This window comes from Jaculus jaculus, chromosome 3 (assembly GCF_020740685.1).
Source record: "Jaculus jaculus isolate mJacJac1 chromosome 3, mJacJac1.mat.Y.cur, whole genome shotgun sequence".
NCBI classification, from domain to species: Eukaryota; Metazoa; Chordata; class Mammalia; order Rodentia; family Dipodidae; genus Jaculus; species Jaculus jaculus.
The window spans coordinates 122,607,641-122,632,796 of NC_059104.1; the positions used below are offsets into that span (position 1 = coordinate 122,607,641).

Genomic DNA, 25,156 nt, shown 5'->3' on the forward strand with positions numbered 1-25,156 from the left:
TGCACATAGTGGCACATGCGTCTGGAGTCTACTTAAAGTGGCTAGAGGGTGTGGTGCGCCCATTCTCTCTAGCTCTCTCCTCCGTCTCTAATAAATAAATAAATGAGGCCAGGCATGGTAGTGCATGCCTTTTTAATCCCAACACTCTGGATGCAGAGGTAGGAGGATCGCCAAGAGTTAGAGGCCACCCTGAGACTACATGGTGAATTCCAGGTCAGCCTGAGGTAGAGTGAGATCCTACCTCAGAAAACCAAAAAGTAAATAAACTACATAAAGATGAAAATAAAATCTTAGAAAAGAAAGTAAAAGGCTTCTGGGATTGGAGGGATGGCTCAGTAAGGTGCTGGCCTGCAACACCTAATGACCTGGGTTTGATTCCCTAGTACCAACATAAGCCAGATACATAAAGTGGTACATGAATCTGGAGTTCATGTGCAACAACTGGATGTCCTTGTGTGTCTACTCTCTCCCTCTCTCTGGCCCTCCCTTCCTTGTTGGAAATAAATAAGTAAATAAAATAAAGATGTTTTGTAAAAAAGTTTCTGATGTCAAGGTGACTTGTCTATACAACTCTTCTTTTCAGAGTTCTGAAAGGCTTGTCCCTGCCCCCAAGCTTGACCCAGGGCTAGAACTGCTACATTCTGGGGCCTGGTGACTAACAGCAGACATAACATCTCTGGTGGCTGTCCTACATCCACAACTTTGTGAGTTCATCCATAGTAAATAGTAAGTACAGCCTTCTAAGTGCACCACATGTTCCTGGTCTGACACACCAGTGGCAAAGGTAGCAGTGCTGAGAGCAACACTGCACTCTCCTGGTTGCTCCACATTCCTGCTCATGTGCACACTTCCTATCCACTGAGACATTTTCCTTGTGTGTGCATAAATGGCCAAAGCCATTTAGGATAAAAAAAGTGAGGAGCAGCCACCCCTCACAGGGCATTTTTAAGGATTTACTTGCCATCAAAGAAGCAAATCAGTATACAATTACTCTTCTGGATACAAACCATTAGCACTGCCCCCACTTAATTTTGTATGAAAAAACATTCACACTAGCATTTGGAAAACCTACTCCTGGCACCACAAGTCCAGGAAGGAAGGAAAAGTACTGCTCTTCTCTCATGTCACAAAGCCAGCTGACGGTAGAGCAGGGACTAGAAGCCTGCAGCACTTTCTGTTCTGCCCCTTTACGTGAGGAGCTCCTTGCAGGACTGACGGTCATGTTCCACTGCTACTATGAACAATGGCCACTGAAGCTTGTATCTCATCTCCCATTCTCGAGTGTTCTCAGGGAGGTAGTACACCCCGACAATCATGAAAAACAAACCTGTTGGCTCAAGAACTGGTCCTTTGTCATAAACAGAAGCAAGTGGAAATAATTCTAGAACAGCTGATTAACAATTTCAAGTGGCCCGCAGGGTACAAAATGTGCACCAGAAAGTTAAGTGGCATGGCATAAAGGAACAATTGACTTTTTCTTTCTTTCTTTCTTCTTTCTTTCTTTTTTCCCAAGGCAGGGTCTTATTCTAGCTCCAGGCTGGCTTCTGCCTCCCAAGTGCTAGAATTAAAGGTGTGTGCCACCACACTCAGCTACACCTATTTTAACTACTTCTTACTCACCCTGTTCTTTAAGCAGTTAACAGAACAAAGTGAGGGGTTTAAGGCTTGTAGGCTTATCAGGAATAGCTGTACACACCTATAATCCCAATACTTGGGAGACAAGGCAAGAAGACTACCGCAAGTTTGAGGCTAGTCTGGTCTATATCGTGCATTCCAGCCCACTGTGGGAACTTGCAGTCCACAACTGTCACCTGAGACAGAAGGAAATCCTGCAGCTCCTGCTCCTGGTGGGACAAGGTGATCACTCGGCCATCTCTGTGCACGACACGGACCTGCTCAACGCCAATGTTCAACTGCAGCTGGATGGACCTTTAGAGAAACACATCAGAATGTTCAAAATTATCTTACATATCCCATACATCTTATATTAAATCCTCACAGCACAGGCAAAGACAACAACAGCTTTGACCACCTACACAAACATTTATGGGAGGGTGAGACCACATTGTGTTCTACCCAGACCACACTGAGTGGCAGCTGCCGCAGCAGGCCAACGTCAGGTGCTCGTCTTCCCTGACATTCCGCACAGTAGCACAACCCTTCATCATGATGAGAGCCATACTGCACATATGTAGCACCTGCCCTGTCTTTCAAGCTTCATTTCCCATGGCAGCCATGAGCTCTTATAGTAACTGCCAAGGTGTAGCTCCAAAGGTTCCCATAAATGTCATGCCCAGTTTTAAGTCATCCCATTTCAGGGAGTTCAGAGGCATTCCATCACATTTGCAAGTCTTCCCAATTCAGATGAATTCTGTCAATCACACCACTTTGACCATGTGGCTGGTAAGATAAACCACATCTTTCCTTCTTGGGCTCCTAGACTAGAACTAGAGGTAACCACAGGTCTAATTTTCACATAGAAAAGGAACAGGGTTTGTGACCTCTTTACTAAACTCCACCTCTGAAATAATCAGCAAGTCGGACTCTGTATGTTCTATTAAACAGGCTCAGGCCTAACTAAAACACCCATAAAATACTCAGCAAGTAACATTCAGAGCCCTGTATTATTCCAAAACAAGTTACAAAATTGTATTATATAGTACATACAAGAAATTAGAAGTCCTCCAAATTAAGTAATTTAAACAAATGCAGAAAAAAAAAAAACATCTTTCCATATTTGTTAGTACTTAGTGTTTCTGACTTTTTTACAGTATTTGGTAATAAGGCAATGACAACTTTCTAAATAAAATTGTAACTCTAAATTCTTAGAAGACATAAATTTAACCAAATTAAAAATAAAGACTAAGAGTGTGAAGGTGGGGTTAAGGAGATGGCTCGATGGTTAAAGGTGCTTGTTTGAAAAGCCTGCTGGTTCAATTCCTCAGTACCATGTAAATCAAGACCCACAAAATGGTATGAGTCTGGAGTTAGTCTGCAGCAACAAGAGGTCCTGGCATGCCCATACTCTCTCTCTCTCAAATAAATAAATAAATAACACAAAATGAATAAGTAAATGAGAAAGATGTCCCATTAAAAAAAAAAAAAAAAAGGCCAAGCTGGGCATGGTGGCGCACACCTTTAATCCCAGCACTTGGGAGGCACAGGTAGGAGGATCGCTGTGAGTTCGAGGCTACCCTGAGACTCCACAGTGAATTCCAGGTCAGCCTGGGCTAGAGTGAAACCCTACCTCAAAAAAAAAAAAAAAAAAAAAAAAAAAAAAAGGCCAGGAGTGGCCCTGCACTCAGGATGCAGAAGTAGGAGGATCACCATGAGTTCAAGGCTAGCCTGAGACTACATAGTGAATTCCTGGTCAGCCTGGGTTAGAATGAGACTCTACCTCAAACAAACAAAAAAAGTTTAAAAAAAAGTATACATGTCAGGCTGAGTTTGACAGCACACTCCTGTAATTACAACATTCTAGAGGCAGAGGTGTGAGGGAGGGTCATGTTCCAGACCGCCCTGGGCTACACAGGAAGACTGCATTTCTTTTTAGGGTGATAGTTATACAACAAAGGAAATTAAAGTTTGTCATTTTAATAACATCTCATTTAAGACATCCAGGGCTGCAGAAATAGCTCAGCAGTTAAGGTGCTTGCTTGTAAAGCCTAACAACCCAAGTGTGATTCCCCAGGACCCACATAAAGACAGATGCACAAAGTGGCACATCCATCTGGAGTTCCTTCACAGTGACTAGAGGCCCTGGTGCACCCACTGTCTCTCTTCCTCTCTGCTGGAGAGGCTAAGGTAGGAGGATTACTGTGAGTTCAAGGCCAGCCTGAGACTACATAGTGAATTCTAGGTTACCCTGGGCTACAGCAAGACCCTACTTTTAAAAAACATAAATCCAAATAGGGCTGGAGAGGGCTTAATGGATAAGGTCTTGCCTGCAAAGCCTAAGAACATTTGTTCAAATATGGAGGTCCCACATATAGCCAGACTAAAGTCACGTAGGCGTGCAATGTCGCACATGCACAAGAGGGGGTGCACCATCTGCAGTTCCACTATAAATGGCTGAGGGCTGGAGAGATGGCTTAGCGGTTAAGCGCTTGCCTGTGAAGCCTAAGAACCCCGGTTCGAGGCTCGGTTCCCCAGGTCCCACGTTAGCCAGATGCACAAGGGGGCGCACGCGTCTGGAGTTCGTTTCCAGTGGCTGGTAGCCCTGGCGCGCCCATTCTCTCTCCCTCTCCCTCTCCCTCTCTCTCTCTGCCTCCTTCTCTGTCTGTTGCTCTCAAATAAATAAATAAAAATAAACCAAAATATATATATATATATATATAAATGGCTGAAAGTAAAGGGAAGAGAAAGGAAGGGAGGAGGATACTTAATAGGTTGATATTGTATATATATAAGTACAATGATTGTAATGGGAAGGTAATATGATGGAGAATGGAATTTCAAAGGGGAAAGTGTAGGGGCGGGGAGGGAGGGAATGACCATGGGATATTTTTTTATAATCATGGAAAATGTTAATAAAAATTTTAAAAATTAAAAAAAAAATAAAAAGGAAAAAAAATGGCTGAAAGGCCCTGGCATGCCCTTTCTCCCTCTCTCTCAAAAATAAAATTTAAAAAAAAAAAAATCTAGGCTGGGCGTGGTGGTGCATGCCTTTAATCCCAGCTCTTGGGAAGCAGAGGTAGGATTGCTGGGAGTTCGAGGCCACTCTGAGACTACGTAGTGAATTCCAGGTCAGCCTAGGCTAAAGTAAGACCCTACCTAGAAAAACCAAAAAAAAAAAAAAACCTACAAAGCTGTGAGAAAGAAGTGTAGTACAGGCAAGATATGTTTAAATACACATGCTTTTCTAGAATGATGTCTGGTGTTTGCATGCACTGTATGTGACCTTGTGACATCTGCTTGCAATGGCCACAGAAAAAAGTTACGTGTACTACTCCATCACTCTTCCATCTGTTCTTGTTTGAGCCAGAATCTCTCCCTGAACTGAGCTTGTTTTTGTTTTTGCAAGTTTCAGCAATTCCTGGATCTCTGCTCCCCTATAGGACTAAGGATACATGGCGTGATCACACTAGCTGTTTTACGTGGGTTCTGAAGATTCCAACTGGGTTGGTCTCAGGTTCCCTCAGGCCTCCACGTGCTTGTGCAGGAAGCCTGCTTAAACTCTGAACCATCTGAGACTATGTAGTTTAAGCCCTAAGAAACAACTGTTCTAGGGAGGGGCAGTCTGAGAATTGCTTTACAGTGTTCTAGTTTAAGTTGGTCCCAGAACTAAAAGATAAGGAAAAGGGCATTCCACTACTCCCTTCCTACTTCCTCTCATTCATTCGTGTTTCTTTTGAGACAGCATTTTGCCATGTTGGAGCTCGGGCTGCTCTCTGCATCCTTAGTACCATGACTCCGCCCTTCAGAGTTTGTCAAAGCCACATTGCCACTAATCTTCCTTCCCAGGTTTTGCATGGAGTCCTGTGACCAGAATGCCACAATTGGTCTGGTTTTATGTCTCGACCTAAACATTTTCATGTTGATAATTTTTTCCTTCCTCCTTCCCTGTGTGGGTTTATGTATGCGTGCTCACCTGTGGGCACCAGAGGACAACTTCAGGTGTCTTTCCTCAGGAGAGCCATCTACCTCCTTTGAGACAGGGTCTCCCAATGGCTGGGAGCTATCAATTATCCTTCCTGGCTGGCCAGTGAGTCCCAGGGACTCACCTGTCTGCCTCTGCCACTGAGATAAATTACAAGCATGCACCATTATGCCCAGCTTTTGTACAGGGATTCTGTGGATTGAGCTCTGATCTTCACGATTATGTGGCAAGCAAACAAAACAGAACAGTAACAAAAAAGTAAACATAATGACGCTTAATTAACCCTGATGTGAACATTCATTTAAAAAAATTTTTTTTGGTTAATTTTTAAAGTTTATTTGGGTGTGGGGGGCAGATAGAGAGAGAGAATGGGCACATCAGGGCCTCCAGAAACTTCAAACAAACGCCAAATGTATGCATCACCTTGTCCAGCTGGCTTTACATGAGTAGTGGGGAATTGAACCTGGGTCCTTTGGCTTTGCAGGCAAATGTCTTTACCGCTAAGTCACCTCCCAGCCCCAACATATACATTCTTTAACAAGCCTTTTTAAGGAAAAATTTAAACACAATGACTTTAATCTGGGTATGGTGACACATGCCTTTAATCATTGCACTCAGCAGGCAGGCAGGCAGGGGTAAGAGGATCACTGTGAGTTGGAGGTCAGCCTGGGCTAGAGTGAGACCCTACCTCGAAAAACAACAACAACAAAAAAAAGAATTAATTTACAGTATAATAAAATCTAGCATCTCACCACCCAGTCTCAGTAGGTTAAAAAAAGCTATAACTGGGGGCTGGAGAGACGGCTTAGCGGTTAAGGAGTTTGCCTGCAAAGCCAAAGGATCTCAGTTCAATTCCCCAGCACCCATGTAAGCCAGATGAACAAGAGGGCAGACATGCATCTGGAGTTCGTTTGCAGGGGCTAGATGCCCTGGCATGGCCATTATCTCTCTCTCTCTCTCTCTCTCTCTGCCTCTTTTTCTCTCTTGCAAATAAATAAATATGATACACTTTTAAAAAAAAAAGCTATAACTAACACCATTCCTCCCATACTACCCCTACGTCACTTGAATGATTTTATTTCTTAAACAGAGGAAATGAGGGCTGGAGAGATGGCTTAGCCCAGGTTCTATTCCTCAGGACCAACATAAGCCAGATGCTCAATGTGGAACATGTGCTGGAGTTAGTCTGCAGGGCTAGAGGCCCTGGTGTGTCCATTCTCTTTCTATCTGCTTCTTTCTCTTTCAAATAGGTAAAATATTTTTAAAAATAGAAGAAATAAAACTTCTGATGCAGCCAGGCATGGTGGCACACGCCTTTAATCCCAGCACTCAGGAGGCAGAGGTAGGAGGATCGCCATGAGTTCAAGGCCACCCTGAGACTACATAGTGAATTCCAGGCCAGCCTGGACTAGTGTGAGACCTTACCTCAAAAAACCAAAAAAAAAAAAAAAAAAAAAAACTTCCGGGCTGGAGAGATGGCTTAGCGGTTAAGCGCTTGCTTGTGAAGCCTAAGGACCCTGGTTCAAGGCTCAGTTCCCCAGGTCCCACATTAGCCAGATGCACAAAGAGGCGCACGTGTCTGGAGTTTGTTTGCAGAGGCTGGAAGCCCTGGCGCGCCCATTCTATCTCTCTCCCTCTATCTGTCTTTCTCCCTGTGTCTGTTGCTCTCAAATAAATAAATAAAAAAATGAACAAAAAAAAAAAAAAAAAAAAAAAACTTCCAATGCAGCTTCACTCCATCTTTCATGGAAATTTCAAAACCAATTTCCTTTACATTGTGTACTTTTGACTTATATACTTAATTTATGCTTATTCACAATTTTTCATTACAAATATTGAATTAAAACTACCAAATTGAAAATCAGTGTTCTATGTAAGTTTTCAAAGGGTAGTGACTGTGTGTGCCAGTTTTTTGCCCACTGTGGCCAGTTAGACCAGTTGAAATAAAGCAGCAACATTTGAAAAGTGCTCACAGAGCCTGTTGAAAGGCGTGGCCATAACTTACCAGTTATCATAAATTCCAAAAAGGTGCCAATGGAAGCCCAAATACCTCTTCATGTCTCTAGCCAATTATGTTAGCTCATCAGGTGTAAAATAAACAAACCTAGAACACTGCATCTTTTTCTTGCCTTGCTAGGAATGGAAGGGTCTTGCACACCGGCCAAGTGTTCTACCACTGAGTCACACTCTAGCCCAAACAGAGCTCATCTCTAACAATGAAGGATCATGTTGCAGACACATGAGTGTCAATCTGATTCAAAAGGAATACTCTGACCTAACAGATCAGACAAAGGATCAAAATCAGTTCAGGAGAGAGCTACCACACTCAGTTGCTTGAAGCACAATATGGAGAATGCAGGCACTATGGCTATGGCTGTCCTAGGTGGGCAGGGTGATGCTCACCTTTAATCCTAGCACTCGAGAGACAGAGGTAGCAGGATCACTTGTGAGTTCAAGGCCAGTCTGGGACTACAGAGTAAGTTCCAAGTCAGCCTGGGCTACAGTGAGAACTTATCTTGAAACAAAAACAAAACAAAACAAAAAAAAAAAACATGGCTCTCCTCAGTACAGAGACACTGCACTTGTCACAGCTTCTAGACAAGAACTAAGAAAGCACTGGTATGCACCTCAGTAGGTTAGGTAGTGCTGTGGTTGTTTGAAAGTAAATGCCACGACCCCCAATAGCCTGAGGTATTTTTAAAAATGTATTTTTTTATTTGCACAGAGAAGAGAGAGGGAGAAAAAAGAGGAGAGATGGGAAGGAGTGGGAGGAAGAGAATGGATAACACAGGATCTCTTGCCATTGCAAATAGACTCCAGATATATGCACTACATTGTACATCTGGCTTTTAAGTGGATACTAGGGAATTGAACCCAGGCCAAAGCAGGTTTTGCAAATGAGTGCCTTTAACCGCTAAGGTATTGCTCCAGTCCACCTGATGTACTTTTTTTAATTTTTAAAAATATTTTATTGAGAAAATTAATCAGCACGCAAGGGCCTCTAGCCATGGCAAATGAACTCCAGATGCATGTGCCACCTTGTGCATCAAACTTTATGTGGGTACTGGGAAATCAAACCTGGGTCCTTAGGCTTCACAGGCAAGCACCTTCACCATTAGGCCAGCTCTCCAGCCCTCTGCCTGATGTATTTTTGAGTAAGCTTCCTATTCCTGTTGGGAGTCTTTGGAAAGTGGATCCCTGCTAGAGGAGCTGTATTGCAGAAGCAGATCTTCAGTGTAGCCCTTTGTTCAGAGTGAGCTTGTTGTGTTCTCTGATGTGGATGGTTGATGAAGGAAACCAGCACCACCCCCCCCCCCCAATGAAGAATATTCCCCTTGAAACTGAAAGCCCAAAATAAACCCTTTCCTCCTAAAAACTGCTTCTGGTCAGGTGCTTTGTCCCAGCAATGAAAAGCTAACTGCACCAATGACATTTATCTAATACAGACCATTTAAGCCATTCTTTCTTCTTTTTGGTTTTTCGAGGTAGAATCTCACTCTAGCCCAGCTGACCTGGAATTCACTATGTAGTCTCAGGGTAGCCTCTCAGGGCAATCCTCCTACCTCTGCCTCCCGAGTGTTGGCATTAAAGGTGTGCTCCACCACTCCCGGCTCCATTTTAGCCATTCTTACCTCTCCTTCTTGCAAGAACTTTACTGGTGGTTCTAGAACACTATGGCATCATAGCAAATAGAATGCAAAGCTATACACAGTCCCTCCATGAACTCAAACAATTTAACATGCTAAATGCTAACTCATTTGTGACACTTACTTGCATATTTGTTCATAACCTTGCGATGTGATTAAAACTTTCACGCTAGATTCATACACATCATTGATATTTGACCAGTGAGCCTGTATCTGAGGGTCCTCGATGCGACTTGCTAAACTGTCAATAGTTGCAGCAGTTCTTTCAAAGGAAAGATAAAACCAAAGAAGACAAAAACCAATTAACAATTACCATTTAAAATGAATGGGTTCAAATACACTTCAATACTATGAAATCAAGAAATGAGATAACCACTCTTAGACAATTACCATTTGACAAGCAAAAATATTTTAATAGACAGAAGTGGAAGTGCTTTGGGATACACACACATCTGTTACTAGAATGGCCTAAAATCATACTGAAGACAAACTAGAGAACTTAAGTATCATTCATTTATATGAAAAAAAGGATAAAATACAAATCAAAAAGTGCTTATTTATATGTCCCAAATATTTACTAATTATATTCATGAATTTGATCACTTTTTTTTTTTGAGGTAGGGTCTCACTCTGATCTAGGCTGACCTGGAATTCACTTTGTAGTCTCAGGGTGGCCTCAAACTCATAGTGATCCTCCTACCTCTGCCCCCCAGGATTGGGATTAAAGGCATGCGCCACCACGCCCAGAATTGATCACTTATTCTTAAAGATTTCATCCAAAACTGGCCTGGAATCCACTACATGGCTTCTAATTCAAGAGCCCAAGTGCTAGGATTATAAAAGTGTGTACGCCACATATGGCCTCAGGTAGACAATGTTCTCTCTACCTTTTATTTTTCTTTTCATGTTTCTCTCTCTCTAAGACAAGGTCTTATGAAACCTATCCTGGCCTCAAACTAGAAACTAGTCATATAGCCAAGGCTGGCTTTGAACTCCTATCCTCCTGCCTCTACATCCCAAGTGCTAGGACTACAGGAGCATGCCACTGCACCTGGCTTCAAAAAAAGGGTTATCAATGTTAAGCATTTACCCAAGGACACACAGATAGCTCTCAGCAGGGGTACCACACCTTGAAGCCCAACTTCAGAACCAAAAGCCATGTATCAAATTCCAAATCCAAGAGCTGGAGAGGTGGCTCAGTTGTTAAGAACACTAGCTAGGAAGGAATAAGAACTGGAGTTCAATCCCTTGCACCCATATAAAAAGCTGGGCACATGTTTATACCCTTGTATTAATGCTACTCTCACTTTTGGTAGACAATCTTCTCTTTTGCAGATGGCAGTGACCTTGGGATAATTCAGAAGGCATCATGGTGATGGAAAGAAGTGACAGGAGTGCTCAGTACTGCAATATCTCTATCTCACCTTCCAAGGCTCAGGGTCTAATGTGGAAGAGGTGGCAGAAAGAATGTAAGAGCCAAAGGAAGGGTAGGACTCCTCACACAGACACAAAATGGCCTGGATATCCATGACCTCAGTGCCTGATACTACCTACACAAGACCATCAGAAGAGGAGGAAAAGATCATGACATCAAAATAAAACAGAGACTGACTGAGATGGGGAGAATGGAGTTTCAATGGGGAAAGTGGGGGGAGGGAGGTTATTACTATGGGATTTTTTTTTTTTTTTTTTGGTTTTTCAAGATAGGGTCTCACTCTAACTCAGGTTGACCTGGACTTTATTATACAGTCTCAGGGTGGCTTCGAACTCATGGTGATCCTCCTACCTTTGCCTCCCAAGTGCTGGGATTAAAGGCGTGTGCCACTACGCCCAGTCCCATAGGATATTCTTGATAATCATAGAAGTTGTTAATAACAAATAAATAAATAAATAAAGCTGGGCACAAAGACTGGAGAGATGGCAGAGCAATTAAATATGCATGCTTTCAAAACCTGATGGCCCAGGTTGGATTCCCCAGTACTCATGTAAAGCCAGATGCACAAAGTGGTACATGTTTCTTGAGCTCATTTATAGTAGCAGGAGGCCTTGTGTACCCATACTCACTTGCTCTGTGTCTGCCTCCTTTCCTCTGCCTCTCTCAAATAAAAATATAAATTAAAAAAAAAAAAGCTGAGCATGGCTGCACATTCCTAATACCCAAGTGTTACAGGGGTAGAGACAGAGCATTGACATGGCTCCCTGGTCAGCCAGGTTAACTGAAAACCAGGGAGCTCCAGGTTCAGTGAGAGACACTGAACAGGGAAATTAGATAAAGGAATGATAGGGAAGGCCACCCAATGTCTTCATCTGGTCTCCACATGTATGTGCAAGGGGTACACACAAGTTCGGGTACCACATCCATACATACACACACATGCCTATCACACATACTAACACAGATCAAAAAAAATTTCCCCAAAGCCAGTCATTTTTCCTTGATATCTAAGATATACACCCACTGCTTAGATCACGTAAATTCAAACACTAGAGGTCCTTAGCTCTCATGATGGAACTCTAGTACTTTACTGAAAAGGCAGCTTGGATCCGTGAGAAAAGTAACTGGGACAAGAGGCTCCTGTGTGAACACAAGCAGGACTTGTTCACTGCTGCTCCAGACCGGTGTCTTACAGTCTTTCTTGTCCCAGTTTGTTTCCCTTATAGTGCTTCAAAATTCTAGAAGCAGAGTGGTATGTATGTGAGATTGTTCTGCTCAGCATATAGCAAAAAACTGGATGTAACTCAGTGGCAGAGGCTTGCCTAGCATGATAAGATTCTAGCAACAACACGTATATACGGACACACCCACCATCCATCATTCAGTCAAGCAAGCAAGACTGGGAAAATCATGGAATGCTTGCCTATGTTCTGGTATATAGTTATTAAAATATCCTTGAAGCCGGGCATGGTGGCACACGCCTTCAATCCCAGCACTTAAGAGGCAGAGGTAGGAGGATCGCCTTGAGTTCAAGGCCACCCTGAGACTCCATAGTGAATTCCAGGTCAGCCTGGGCTACCTCAAAAAACAAAAATAAATTTAAAAAAAAATCTTTTAGCCATGCTTATTGAAAGAAGAAAACTTAGAGTATAAGATAGGATATAAAATTTTATAATTCCCAATGTGTATGGGGAGAAAAAATCTGGGTCTGGTGGAGCATACTTGTAATTCTACCATGTGAGAGGGGGGATGGTAAATTTGAGTCTGGCAAGGGTTACACAGTGACACTTTACCTCAATGTGCACATACCCAAGAAAAGATATGGGGTTCAAGGCTACCCTGAGGTCAGCCTGGGCTAGAGAGAGACTCTACTTTCAAAAAAAAAATTAGTAATGGTTCTTACTGGGCATGGTAGCGAATGCCCTTAATCCCAGTACTTGGGCAAGAGGTAGGAGGATCGCTGAGGGTTCAAGACCTCCCTGAGACTACACAGCGAATTCCAGGTCAGCCTGAGCTAGCATGAGACCCTACCTCAGAAAATAAAAATAAAAATAAAAAATTATGGTTCAGCTATGTTCCATGTGTTTTATAGATTTCAGGAGATATTTAACTTTTTGGTCAATGAGAAATTTCCAACATTAACAACAACAGTTCATATCAATAACTTTATCACTAAAATTCATAAATGGAAAGTTATAGTAATCTTATTGTTTACAAGGAACTTTGGTACAATTGATTTTACTTGATCCCAAGACCAGACTTTTATACCTACAATGAATGAGGAATGAATGCAAGGCCACAGACACTAAGTGGCTTGCCCAGAGTTTTTTTTTTTTTTAAAGATTTAATTTCTTTATTTGTAAGCAGACACACAGAGAAAGCGGGGGGGGGGGGGCACACCAGGGTCTCTAGCCGCTGCAAACAAAACTCCAGATGCATGCACCCCTTTGCGCATCTGGCTTTATGCAGGTCCCGAAAAATTAAACCCTGGTTGTTAGGCCTTGCCGGAAGTGCCTTAACCACTGAACCATCTCTCCAGCCCCACCTCTGGGCTCTTTGCTTGCTTGTTTGTTCAGTTCTCGATGTTCTAAGAAGGCTGTTGAATGCCTATCGATATTGTTTCCCAAAAGTTTGAAGCAACATACTGGATAACATATAGTTTAGGGATGGAAAGATGGCTCAGTGGTTAAAGGCACTTGCTTGCAAAGCCTCCCAACCAGGGTCTGACTCTCCAGTACCCACACATACCCAGATGCACAAAGTGATGCGTGCATCTGTAGTTTGTTTGCAAGTCACCCTGGAGCACCCATATGCACTTATCTTTCTAATAAGTCAGTAAAATAATTGTTAAAAACACATATGTTAAGCCAAGCATGGTGGCGCACACCTTTTATCCCAGCACTCGGGAGGTCGGGGTAGAAGGATCACTGTAAGTTCAAGGCCACCCTGAGACTATGTAGTGAATTCCAGGTCAGCCTGGGCTAGACTGAGACCCTACCTCGAAAAATCCAAAAGAAAACAACATGTATGTTTTATCACCATGCCTCTCTTTACCTCACCCCTCAGCTGGACCTCTCCAGATGCTCTAGACCTACTGCACAATGGTCACCTGAAATGGTGCCATTTTCTTGGGTGAGATCTTCTGCTTCCTAAATCTTACATGTTTCCTGTTTTTTTTTTTTTTTGGTTTACTCTCTTGCTTGTCTGAAGTGCATCCTGTCATAACCTCCTAAGAAAAGGTGCATGCGGAGTGCATAGTTTACCATGTTCACAATTGATTGACGACCAGGCCAAGTACAGACCCCTATGGAAGTGGTGCTCTGTCTGTATGTTGAACTGCCCAGAGTTATTAAGCTTCTTCCACCGTGTCTTACTATCACTTACCTATCTTCTTAATTCAGTTTACTAAAAGCTCAAAGATCCAAGTTCCCATTATAGGACAACAAACTAATGTTCTAACAAGGTCATGACTATTGGTAAGAAGAAACATAAAGTCAAAACTGTCAACAAGTGGGCTGGAGAGATGGCTTAGCGGTTAAGCGCTTGCCTGTGAAGCCTAAGGACCCCGGTTCGAGACTCGGTTCCCCAGGTCCCACGTTAGCCAGATGCACAAGGGGGCGCACGCGTCTGGAGTTCGTTTGCAGAGGCTGGAAGCCCTGGCGCGCCCATTCTCTCTCTCCCCTTCTATCTGTCTTTCTCTCTGTGTCTGTCGCTCTCAAATAAATAAATAAATAAATAATTTAAAAAAAAACTGTCAACAAGTAAATGCCACCTATCAGATGACAATGCTATTGTACTTTCAAGCAAAATTATGAAGCAGAGGGGCTGCAGGGATGGCTCAGCAGTTAAGGTGCTTGCCTGCAAAGTCTAACATCCTGGGTTTGATTCCCCAGCGCCTACTGTTAAGCCAGATAGATGCACAAAGTGGTACATGCATTTGGAGTTCATTTGCAGTGGCTAGAAGCCCTAGCGCTTGCTCACTCTCACTCGTTGGAAATAAATTTTAAAAATTATGAAGCAGAAATAGACATGTTCATGGCTACCAATAATGAAATAGAAGGGCAACCTTCAGTAGCAAACAAGATACATTTCTGTCCTATTTTGCCACACCATAATAATGTGATAAAATAATCCTAAGCAGGCTGGACAGATGGCTTAGCAGTTTAAGCACTTGCCTGTGAAGTCTAAGGACCCCAGTTCAAGGCTCAATTCCCCAGGACCCATGTTAAACAGATGTACACATCTGGAGTTCATTTGCAGTGGCTCGAGGCCCTGGGGTGCCCATTCTCTCCCTCTCTCTCTGCCTCTTTCTCTCTCTGCCTGTCACTCTCAAATAAAAATAATAAAAATGAACATCAAAAAATAATTTAAAAAATAAAAATAAAATGATCCTAAGCTTCAGGCACAGCCCTAGTTTTGCTCCTTGTCACTGAGCCTGAGCAACTTGATGGCTCACTTCTCTGAGCTTCAACCTTCCCATCACCATCATGGGAATGCTAGGAGTCAGCCTAGGAAAAGGCCTTTCAATCCAGAACAAGTGCAGCAAACAAAAAGTACTGTGCTCAGAAGAGGTGAACCAGTTCAGGAATCAGTGACTCGTTGGGTGGGTTACTGAAGAAGGCATGGGGCTGGTTGTAGGACACTTGTATGGCATGCTCTAGCCCTGGATTCAGATCCTAGCTCCAAGATAAACAATGACAGAAAGATAGTCTCCTAAAGTACAAGGCACAGTCCTCACCAGAGTATGTTAGAAACAATGTATTAAATCAGACTGGCCACAGATCTAACTCCTCCCATCTGACAGGACCCAATCTGTAAACTTATCCTGCAGCTACCTTCTCCATGGGATGGGGTGGGCTGCACAGTTAAAGCATTCCAAAATTAATATATGTGAACAAAATAGGAAAGGACTTCAATCTCACAGAAAAATAACCTTTTTTATCCTTACCTGCTCCTCAGGAAAATATGCTTTGCTTGTTTAATTATTTTTTCTAGGAGCCCTTCACTGGACTGTAATGAACTGATCTCATTTTTATCAAAAGCCTGAGGACCTGAAAGTCTCATTCTCTTGTGACCAAAAGGAGCACTTGCTGGATGAGGCATCACCACGGAACTCAAGGTCTGCTTATGAAACTGACAAAAAGAAAAAAAAATCCATTTTTTAATGAACAACATACATGTAGTAATTATGACACAAAGTTTAGTAAAAGCATGGTTCCTGTTTCAGAAGTATTAAGAGCAATGGGAATAAGTTACATACTGAAAAGGAATCTTGGCACAAAGATACACGCTAGCACCACTAGGTCACAGGTACTGCAAGTTTTATCTTCAAAGTTTAAAAATACAAACCAAGTTTTCTCCATTAAGTCTCAATCTCCTGTTACCCACAGAACATATGTACTTAGTAGGTGGTCACTTAGTAGGTAGATCCTAGCCTGCCCACCAGAGAACTTGTTTTTAGTGGTACTGGGAATCGAACCCACAGCTTCATGAATGCTATAAAAGCACTGCACCACTGAACTAAATGCCAGTCTGAGAAGCTTTTAAAAACACAGGCTTAAAAAAAGAAAAGAAAAACCACTGGTTTTTAGACCATTACAATCAACTGAATCACATCCTAAGGCTGGGCAGGGACATTAGAATATGCATCATCATCATCATCATCATTATTATTTTTGGTTTTGTTTCTGTTTTCTGAGGTAGGGTCTCACACTAGCCCAGGCTGACCTGGAATTCACTATGGAGTCTCAGGATGGCCTCGAACTCATGGCAATCCTCCTACCTCTGCCTCCTGAGTGCTGGGATTAAAGGCATGTGCCACCACACCCAGCTGAAATATGCATTTTTATATGACGTTTCTCAGGAATTTTTTTTTTTTTTTTTTTTGAGGTAGGGTCTTGCTCTAGCCCAGGCTGATCTGGAATTCACGACATAGACTCAAGGTGGCATCAAACTCACAGGGATCCTCTTGCCTCTCCCTCCCAAGTGCTGGGATTAAAGGCATGTGCTACCACGCCCGGTTTGTTTTTTTCTTTTGAGATAGGCTTTTACTTTGCAGCCCAGACTGGCCCAGAATTCTACATCTTCCTGCCTTGCTTCCTCCGTGCTGAGATTATGGGTGCACCCCAGCAAGGGATTCTTTTGTATGAACTCCAACTATGCAGTAGCACTGCAGAAACCCAGCTGTGAATGAGCAGCCAGACTCTCCTAAAGACTCAACAGTACACTCACAGGCTGAGGCAAGACACTACTCTTCACTCTCACCCAGTGTCATATGGTCCCTATGCCTCTACCTCCAGAAAATATGCTAGGGATCTTCTGGCTCACAGCAAGGCTCATGGAGCCAGAGCCAGGCAGGGAATGCTGCTGCTGTGTAACAGAGACTCAGAGTGGAGGTATGTGCAATCACTGGCCCAGATTTGCTCAGCATGGTGCCATGCACTGACATCATTACCTCTCTGATCAGCAGGTGCAGGTTATGCTCTAGGACATAAAGGTGATCCTCTGAACTCTGCTTCTCAGTGGCAGATTTCTGGGATTTCTTATCATTTGAAGAATGGCACAAGGAAATAGACAACTGCAAGCCTGTTCATAAAAAAGGAAGACAGATACAGATAAACCAAGATCTGGGTAGCCACTCACTGTCTTCATAAAGGACAATCTGCTCATGATTAACATTTTTTACTCCAAGAGACCATTCATTAATATGATAAACTCCCACACATTTGAACAGTTCAAATTCTGTGGACCTTGAGCTGAAAGCTGGTGAAAAGCCTATATATTTTTTAATTCCTACCTTTTAATTTTAACTTAAAAAATTAAAAACAAAGTTTTACAGTTATTTAATTACTTATTTGCAGAAAGAGAGAGAAGAGAATGGGCGGGCATGCCACAGATTCTAGCCACTGCAAACGAACTCCAGATGCATGTGCCACCTTGTACATCTGGCTCTACACGGCTACTGGGGAATTCATGCTGGGTTATTACCACAAGTGCCTTAACCACTGAACCATCTCCCACGCCCTGTAGTCATTTTTTGTAAAGCATGTGTACATGACTATAGTGTATGATGTAGCCACATAAGCATAAGGGCACACACATGCCACCATGCACATATGGACATCTGAGGACAGCTTGGGGTGTTTGTCCTCTCCTTTCACCTTGGTTAACATAAGGTGACCCCCACCCCACCGTTTTTGGCTACTGTGTGTGCACCAATCCAGTTGGCCCACAAGCTTCCACTTTCTACTGCTTCATATCCCACTGCTATAGGTGCACTGTGATTATAGACACATGTACCACTTTGCATCCAGCCTTATGTGGGTGCTAGAGAATTAAACCTGGGGCAACAGGCTTTTTAGTAAGCACCTTCAACCCCTGGGCCATCTCCCCAACACTGTTGTTCACATGGAGCTGGTGTCTGCTTTTAGCACAGAGGACAGATTCTGTTTCCTTGCTCCCAATGAGCTAGGCTGGGACTGTGCACTTTCACAGCCTATTCCTCAGTAAGAACATGGTGGCACAGTCCTAAAAATTTGTGCAAAGTAAACAAGTGTACAGTTAGTGACAATCAGTTCTAGAATAAATCTGATTACTTTTGAATAATAAAACTCAAACCTTAATCCTAGACTTGGGAAGCTGAGGGAGGACGATCACCATGAATTTGTGGCCAGCCTGGGCTGCAGAGTAAGTTCCAGGTCAGTCTGGGCTACAGTGAGACCCTGCTTCAGAAAAACAAAAACAGGGACTGGAGTGATGGCTCAGAAGCTAAAGACACTTGCTTGCAAAGTCTGATAACTTGGGTTCGATTTCCCAGTTCCCATATAAAACTAGATGCATGCATCTGGAGTTCATTTGCAGTGGCAGGAAGCCCTGGCACACCCATTCTCTCCCCCTGTTCCAATGTGCTTCTCTTGCAAATAAATAATAAAAACTAAAAAACAAAAACAGGGCTGAAGAGATGGCTTAGCAGTTAAGGTGCATGCCTGCAAAGCCTAACGAGCCAGGTTCGATTTCCCAGTACCCACATGAAGTCAGATGCACAAAGTGGCACATGCATCTGCAGTTCATTTGCAGTGTCTGGAGGCCATGGAGTGCCCAACCTGTCTGTCTTCTATCTCTGTCTACTTGCAAATAAATAAAATTATTTTTTAAAAAAGAAACCTAATTCCTACAACCTTAGGAATATTTTAAGTAAGCATTTTTAAATTGCCACCACATTTATAACAGGTAATATTGCTGGGAAAACTCACTTCAAAGCAATTGCTATCAGCAGTCAAGCCAGTGTAACTTTTCACACACACAGCTTTAAAGTGCTGGAGCTATGCTCTCTAGAACATAGCACAGAAGTGGGAGTACCACAGTGTAGAATGCTTTGTGGGCTACCATGAAGGACAGCACATAACCTCTTTGCTATTGTTATCCCTCCAACATACCCAAACAGCTACCACAAAGTCCTGTTTGGCAGTCTCAGAAGGGCTGAATGCTCTTACTTGGAAAGGGCTGAGAGATAATCTGGTTTTTCACCACAATGTGAGGGATCTGTGACTTAATTTGAACAGCTTCCCGGGAGAGCTGGGCAAAGATTTCTTTACACAGAAGAACATTCTGTGCTGCTTCTAATTTTGTCTGCCAATGTGGGGAACCTGAAAGACAAGAGCTATGTGTATAAATCAGGTGTCTAACCATACAATGCACCAAGTAGCTCAATGATGACCTGGACACATAAAATGAAAGTTCTGAGAATATTTGTACAGCACATAAACACCTCACTTCTCTTACAGAGAAAACTAGTAAAGAAGTTCAACCTAAAACAATGTGTAACTTTTCACTAATGGTTTATCTATCAACTTTTGAGAAATATATTTCCAGAGTCAAGCACTGTGGCACATATCTGTAAGTCTGTAAATCCCGAAACTCGTAAGGCTAAGGGAGGAGTTCAAAGCCAGCCTCAGTTATATAGCAAGGCTCTGGAAAGGAAGGCAGAAAGAGAGCGAGGGAAGAAAAGAGAAAAATAAAATAAAAGAGAAAAAAGGAGAGGAAAAGACAAAAAGACTAAAATTGAAGAAGCCCTGCCTAATAAAGCAGCAGTATATTACCTTGGAGGTTAGTTCTCATTTTGAATTGAAATCTGTATCATTTTCTTTTTCTTCCCCCCCCCCCCCCCCCCGCCCAGGTAGGGTCTCACTCTGGCCCTGGTTGACCTGGAACTCACCGTGTAGTCTCAGGGTGGCCTCAAATTCACAGCGATTCTCCCACCTCTGCCTCCCGAGTGCTGGGATTGAAGGTGTGCACCACCACACTGGCTTCTTTTCTTTCTTGCTAACATCAATTCCTTTGTAAAATTTAACTTAAAAATAAAAATCATTCAAGGCCAGGCATGGTGGCACATGCCTTTAGTCTCAGCACTCAAGAGGCAGAGATAAGAGGATCGCCATGAATTTGAGGCCACCCTGAGACTACACAGTGAGTTCCAGGTCAGCCTGGGCTACCTGGAAAAACAAAAAAACAAAACAAAACAAAAAAAATCATTCAAGGGCTTGGAGAGATAGCTTAAGTAATTGCTTGCCTGCAAATTCTAAGGACCCAGGTTCCGTTCTCCAGGACCCACATAAGCCAGATGCACAAAGTGGTGCATGCATCTGAAGCTCAACTGCAGTCACTAGATGCCCTGGAGTGCCCATTCTCTCACTCTCAAATAAATAAATAAATATTTTCAAGTTTAAAAAAAAATCATTCCAAAGGGAAATAATATAGTAAATATCATTATTCTTATTACATAAATAATAAATGATACATATCTATTATGACAAACTAGTAACAAAAACCTTTTTATGCAATTTGAAAACACCTGTAACAGCTCTCTATTTAAAGAAACAGATTTCTCTAAATAAACAAAAAGAAGAAAGACATGTATTACATGAAAGGCATATTTCCAACTGTTCTTACGTTCAAAAACACTCCTTTCCCTGTCCTTATTTATATTTGTTTTATTTGCAGAGAACAAAACAAACCTGATTTGGATTTGGGCAAAGGTCGCTTGAACAGGTTAACTGTGCCAAGATCACCGATGTCAGGAGCCTGTTTCTGAATGGAAACCTGAACAATAAAAATAACATGCAAAATGTTGACAAGGTGGCTTCAGGGAATTGATAAGAGAGCACTTGAAAATGCTTTAAGCAATACCTTGATGTATGCAGATCCTTCTAAATCACTAGGAATCTGGACATCGAGAGGACAGTAATCTTCTGGTATCTTCTTATCCAGATCAATATCTGTGTTCTTAATCACTTCAAAAGTGCCATGATGGGGAAAGAGAGATCCTAATGGAGTGGTTGAGAAAATGAAAACAGTTAACACATTAATTTAACATACACTGTCAAGTATATATCACTTCATACCCATATCACTGAATTATAACTGTTTCCACTGAAAATACTGTGCATGTTCCACTGAAAATGTTCTGTACTGTGCAGAAAGAAAGGCAGGAACAGTGAACCAAGGGAGGAAAGAAACCAGGAAATATATATTTACATTAAAATAAAAAAAAATGGCACAGTGGTACCATACCTAAAATTCCTGCATTTGGGAAATAGAGACAGAAGGATTAGGAGTTCAAGGCCAACCTGGGCTACATGAGACCCTGTTCTCAAAGAAAACAAAAAGAAAAATATCCCTCCTTACTATAGAGGCATCTTTACAGTAAAATCTCCAGGGCTGGAAAGATGGCTTAGCGGTTAAGGTGCCTGCCTGAAAAACCTTAAGGACCCAGGTTCGATTCCCCAGTACCCACATAAGCCAGATGCACAAGGTGGTGCATGCATCAGGAGTTTGTTTGCAGTGGGTAGAGGCCCTGGTGTACCCATTCTATCTGCATCTTTCTCTTCAAATAAATAAATAAATGAATAAAGTTTTTTGTTTTTTGTTTTTTTTTGGTTTTTCGAGGTAGGGTCTCACTCTGGTCCAGGCTGACCTGGAATTAACTCTGTCATCTCAGGGTGGCCTTGAACTCATGGCAATCCTCCTACCTCTGCCTCCCGAGTGCTGGGATTAAAGGCGTGCGCCACCACGCCCGGCACGAATAAAGTATTTTTTAAATATTCTTAAAAACCTCCACAGGCCAAACTGTAATGCATTCCAACTGAGTTTTGGTAAAAATGGATATGCTTCCAGAATTCAATTCCTTAGAGTTAAATTTTAAGGCTAAAATATTTCTGGAATTCAGTCCCTGTAATAAGACATTTGAAATGTTCTCAATTTAATATTAGAAAGACAAAAGAATAGCGCACACAATACCATTTCTAACTAGTTCCTATCTTTTTATGTGATGTGTTTTTTTTTTACACAGTTCAAAAACCTAGTTAAGTCTGTTACATTATACGAATAGATAGCTCCGTGCAATAGGAATCTTATAACCAGGGAAGGTATAGATCACCAGATGCATGGGGTGTCACATGCATCTGGAGTTTATTTACAGTGGCTGTGGCCCTGGCGTGCCCATTCTCTATCTGCCCCACTTGCGCGCGCGCTCCCCCTTCCTCCCCCCTCTCTCTCAAACAAATAAATAAATTGTCGGGCATGGTGGCGCATACCTTTAATCCCAGCACTCAGGAGGCAGAGGTAGGAGAACTGCCATGAGTTCAAGGCCACCCTGAGACTACACAGTGAAGTCAAGTTGAGCCTGGGCTAGAGTGAGACCCTACCTCGAAAAAACAAAAATAAATAAATATATATTTTTTTAATTATGAAAGAACTGCTTCTAGAAAAACCATCTGGAGATGCTCAGTGGTGTAAGGTGCTTGCTGGCAAAGCCTGCTGGCCTGGGTTTAATTCCCCAGTACCTTTGTACTGACACACAAAGCAGTACATACAACTGTAGTTTGTTTGCAGTGGCAAGAGGCTCTGGTATGCCCACACTCCCCTCACCCTCATGTTCTCTGTCTCCTCTGTCTGATAGCAAGAGACCCTGCCTGAAACAGGTGGAAGGACAGGATGAACATCTAACACTTTCCTCTCATCTCCACATGCACACTTGCAGTCATGCATAAACAAATGTATATATACACACACATATACGTGTGTGTGTGTGTGTGTATCTCACAGTGGCTGACACTACCTACACAGGACCTGTATAATAGGAGGGGTAAAAATGATGCCATCAAAACACAAGAGTGTACTGGAGAGATGGCCTAGATATTAAGGGGCTTGCCTGCAAAGCCAAAGGACCCAGGTTCAATTCACCAGGATCCACATAAGCCAGAAGCTCAAGGTGGCACGTGTTTGGAGTTCATTTGTAGTGGCTGCAAGTCCTGGTGCACCTATTCCATCTGCCTCTTTCTCAAATAAATAAATAAAAATTTTATAAACTAAGTATTTTTTTTTAAATAGAAAAGAGACTAGTTGGAAAAAAGAGATTTCAAGGAGGGGGGATTCAGGAGGTGAAAAAGGAAGAGTGGCAGGAGGGGATTATGACCATGTTATATTGTCTATATGTATAGAGGTTGTCAATAAAGTTTTAAAAAATGCAAAAATAGCTTCATCACCTTGAGCTCATATTTTAAATGAGATTTTGCCTTCAGAGCTCAATTCTCCAATCTACATCAATGTTGGATATTTTAGGTCCTTCTAATATTTAACATAACCATCTTGATTTTAATACTAGAATAATGCTTGGCTTATTCTGGTCCATGAATCCTTTTGACATCACTCTAGTATTGTTATCACAAGTATCCCAGCCAGGACTCTTGCCTCTTCTCTTGGGATTTTGCCCCACTGAGCTATAAACTTTATAAACCCCATCTTTAAACTTATAAAAAGTTTTATTCATTAGAGAGCAAGAGAACAGGTGTGCCAGGGCCTTTAGTCACTGTAAACAAACTCCAGACACATGTGCCACCATGTGCATCTGGCTTGCATAGGATCTGGGGAATCCAACCTGGGTCCTTAGATTTCACAGGCAAGAGCTTTGACAGCTAGGCCATCTATCCAGCCCTAAACTTTTGTTAAATGTACCTAAAAGCTTTTCAAATTGATGATAACTGTTTATTGTAGGGCAACAATAAGAAATACTTGTTTAAAATCAGCCTGGTTTACAAAGTGAGTCCCATGTCAATATGGGCTGGAGTGAAGACTCTGCCTCCAAAAACAAAACAAAAACCAAAGACTGGCTTGTTAATTTAGTTTTTGTGGGGAGGGGTTTTCAAAGCCCAACCTGACCCTCATCCCCTACTACCTCCTTCCAAAAGCTAGGATTATAGGTGTGTGTCACAGCCCAGACAAAAATGGAGTTGGCTTTTGTATTCAGAAATTAATTTTTTGGTATGTAACAAACAGCTGAGAAACCAAAATGAGAGGATATGGACTTCATCACAGCAGCCCTACATGCTCACACAAAGCAGTTTAACAATGATCTAACCTGCACTTCTGTAGCTCAGATCGCCAAGAATTTTATCCCCAACTTTCCTGAGCTTCCAGTGTTGCCGCAGTCTCAAGAGTTCAGAGTTGAAGTCTCTCTGCAGTTTGTTCTCTTGGTTCTCAGTCACTGACTTAGTTAGCCTTTCTGCACCCTTCAGCAGGATTTGAGCTGCTCCAGCAAGGGACTTCTTCTTAGAAATCAGCTGCAATGTCTGAGGATTCTATCAAAACCAAACTATCACATTTTCCATTGAAAAAAAACTGGAGTTTCACATTATTTTAGGTAACTTTAAAATTATACACTTTCTCAGTCACAAAACACTTTTTTCAAAAGAAAATTTTAACTTCAATTCGAACAAAAGGACAGGTGATAAAGAACATACAACAATGTTTTAAAAGGAGATAACGGTTCTGGAGAGATAGCTTGGTGGTTAAGCCATTTGCCTGCAAAGCCACACAACCCAGGTTCAACTCCCCAGGACCCATGTAAGCCAGATGCGCAAGGGGGTGCATTCATCTGGAGTTCGTTTGCAGTGACTGGAGGCCCTAGCAAGCCCATTCTCTCTCCCTCTCTTTGCCTCTTTCTCTCTCTCTCAAATAAATAAAGTTTAAAAAAAGGAGATTAACAACTCAACATTGCCCAACTGATACCAAAACTACACTAAAACACAAGGGGCTTGAAATCAAAACTTGACTCCATTAGCTTGGCCAAACCTATGTCAGGGCCTCTCTCCTTATATACTGCCATCCTAACTTGTGTCTATATGTACACCTTTTTGTGACACTCACTTCTGCTCAGTTTAAGGCCCTGCTTAAATGTACCTCAGGTGTCAGTAACCACTATCCACATGCAGACAATACAGGGCTTGGCTTGTACAAACTCACTTATGAATAAGCAGATGGCTCTAGTAAGTATAGCTGTAAAATTATCTTGTATTATCATAACCTACTGATGTGCTTTTGGAACTGAGACTGAAATTATACAGCACTACTGTTAAATGTATTTCACTCAATCTTGATTTTTTTTTTTTTCATCATGAATGTATTTAATTCATTTATTTT

General features: G+C 42.2%; 1 protein-coding gene across 2 annotated transcripts in view; it reads right to left on the bottom strand.

Moving 5' to 3' along the window:
• Positions 1-25,156, bottom strand: part of Med17 (mediator complex subunit 17) — a 37,011-nt gene that overhangs the window by 3,677 nt on the left and 8,178 nt on the right. Inside the window, exons 3-10 of one of the 2 annotated variants that reach the window (XM_004661933.2) lie at positions 24,096-24,315; positions 20,867-21,003; positions 20,695-20,779; positions 19,174-19,326; positions 17,136-17,266; positions 15,630-15,814; positions 9,371-9,508; positions 1,812-1,929 (exon numbers count right to left, since the gene is read on the bottom strand). In XM_004661933.2, the coding sequence (XP_004661990.1) occupies positions 1,812-1,929; positions 9,371-9,508; positions 15,630-15,814; positions 17,136-17,266; positions 19,174-19,326; positions 20,695-20,779; positions 20,867-21,003; positions 24,096-24,315 (1,167 nt within the window). The remainder of the gene's footprint in view (positions 1-1,811; positions 1,930-9,370; positions 9,509-15,629; positions 15,815-17,135; positions 17,267-19,173; positions 19,327-20,694; positions 20,780-20,866; positions 21,004-24,095; positions 24,316-25,156) is intronic. The other variant, XM_045146511.1, reaches the window with a different exon arrangement.